Source organism: Trachymyrmex septentrionalis, unplaced genomic scaffold, assembly GCF_001594115.1.
Source record: "Trachymyrmex septentrionalis isolate Tsep2-gDNA-1 unplaced genomic scaffold, Tsep1.0 scaffold6, whole genome shotgun sequence".
NCBI lineage: Eukaryota > Metazoa > Arthropoda > Insecta > Hymenoptera > Formicidae > Trachymyrmex > Trachymyrmex septentrionalis.
In genome coordinates this window covers 3,333,772-3,336,061 of record NW_017305778.1, presented here as the reverse complement: position 1 = coordinate 3,336,061, position 2,290 = coordinate 3,333,772, and the positions used below count along the sequence as shown (strand labels likewise).

The 2,290-nt window shown below is 31.6% G+C and overlaps 1 protein-coding gene across 3 annotated transcripts in view; it reads right to left on the bottom strand.

The window, feature by feature from the left end:
• Positions 1-2,290, bottom strand: part of LOC108752303 (atrial natriuretic peptide receptor 1-like) — a 112,265-nt gene that overhangs the window by 46,565 nt on the left and 63,410 nt on the right. For all 3 annotated transcript variants that reach the window (XM_018493043.1, XM_018493041.1, XM_018493042.1), the window contains 2 exons: positions 1,727-1,862; positions 780-857 (listed from right to left, as the gene is read on the bottom strand). In XM_018493043.1, the coding sequence (XP_018348545.1) occupies positions 780-857; positions 1,727-1,862 (214 nt within the window). The remainder of the gene's footprint in view (positions 1-779; positions 858-1,726; positions 1,863-2,290) is intronic.

Here is a 2,290-nt window from a genome sequence, read left to right as displayed (position 1 = left end):
GGAAATTTCGTGAAAAATAAGGAAAAAAGACAATTTTAAATCTTACTTGAAAAAACTTTTTTGAGATGCAGTCGTACATTTGCAATGAAATTATTGATAAATGAATTTCTCACGCTACGTTTTTTTCATTCGAACGTATGTCGCGCGATTGTTTGACGTTCTAGTTTGAAGCAATATCCTTATTAAAAAAAAAAGTGAATATTGATTGGCAGACGTGAACAACAGAAGTTCTCTGTTCAACGCGCATGGAATATATATGTATTTCGACTGCAGATAATATACGTTGGCGTTTAATCGTGTTAATACTGAAAATTGCACCTCGATAAACAACTTGGAAATAAATCGGAAAATAATTTTTTTGCGATACTTACACATTATAATTTATTTCTTTTATTTCTATACATATAATAGTGAATTCGATTGGATGCACTCAGAGCTCATTGATGCACATTGAAACCATCGTACAAATTAACATAAAAATGTGTTTAATATAAATATAAAAACGGATTACCACTAAATTTTTAATACATTTTATTGTTAAGCATAATATTAAAATTTGTATCTTATATTTGAAATATATGTATATATATATATATATATATATATTGCATTTTAATTTTAAAGTAATAATTACATAAATCAGTGTATAACGGCTTTAATATGCACTACTTCGCATTAGTGTGTCCAACTAAAATCATTATAAATTAATCATGTCCTGCATAATTGATAACGCATCATGTGCATTGTGATTTAAAGATAAAATGAAAACGTATTCTAACCTTATAAAATCCCGTTGGAACATATACATTTCGATCAACACCATCTGGCAGACTTGCATTATCTTCAGAATATATCGTCTGGAACAGAAATCATCTCTTAAATACTAATAGATTAAAAAAGAGAGTTACATAAGACAGAGTATTGATAAACTTTAAATACTCTAAATGCTTCAGTAATCGAATTTTTAAAACTAAACGCAAATTTATAAAAAAAATTAATTAAAATAAATTCTCGTTATTACATAATAATGTAATTTCTTTTATTTGAAAAATGTTTTTCACTAATAATTATTTAACATGTAAAAAAAAATATTGTTGACTTGACATTTCAATTAAATTAAAACGACTCAGTGAAAATTGGTCAAAGATTCTGTCGTTAAATAAAAAATTCCGACATGCTTTGTAAATAAATGTAAAGTCAAGGCAATAAGGGAAACTTATTTTCTTTCTGTTCTTTCTCTTATTCGTTGTTGTGAGAAAAAAGTACGAATTTAAAAACGGACGCTTTCTCTTTTGCTTCTGTATCTTAACTATGTAGAGAAATGATAAGAAACGCGTCAACAGAATAACGTACAATGAAATAAAGTCTTCTTTATGGTTGCTACTCCGGATGCTCTGGAAGTGGGTAAGCACTACTCGCGGAGTAATACTTTCCACCATTGTCCTCTTTCCTTTCTTTAGAGATCCTACCTGAGGTACGAACACCACATCCTCTCAGGAATGAAAATTATTGGAAACGCTATCGGGATAAGCTATGATGAAAATTCGATCGCAATCGCGACGTTGTTTATTTTAACCACTATAACTCATCGCGACAAATATTTGCTTAATCCACTCGAATTACTTTTTGAAATCCCAGATAATTAAATTGTGTCGTTACCGCAAGTAAGGCAATGTTATAAATTCTACAAGGATCATGTGAAAATTGCATTTTCCATCATATTTACCAGTTCACTACCGCGAAACTTATTCGCGATTAGGGAGTACATAGAGCCTCTTGTCTTCGCGTTAGGTATCACGATTAAGTCGTCCCAATGCACTTTCCATGTCATGGAGGCAATTTCCGCTTCCAGTTTGAAACGCCTGCAAAACAAACGACAATATTATCGGCGGATAACTCTCGAAAAGAGCCAGGGACGAGGCGTATTAAAAATGTTTTATGCAATATTTTATGGCTTTATGATAAATCGCGCGCTTAATGGCGCTTAAACGTATACAGTGTGTGTGTGGATTAATTCCTGACAATTGCATTATCTATTATTCTTTCTCATGACAAAGGGTTGCGCGTTTTTCCTTTGCTGATTAACGAGATGCTTTTTATCAACGGTAATTATTACGTAGCGTACATAAAATATACGCGAAATATTTTCACGATGTCTCCATCCATACAAAAATGCAATTTGTCAACTCGATAAATTTGCGTGCACGAGTATGTGTGTGGGTGAATGTCCGTACATACATGCTTGTACATACATGTTACTTGTTCGGTATATTTCACCTGATATCTACTT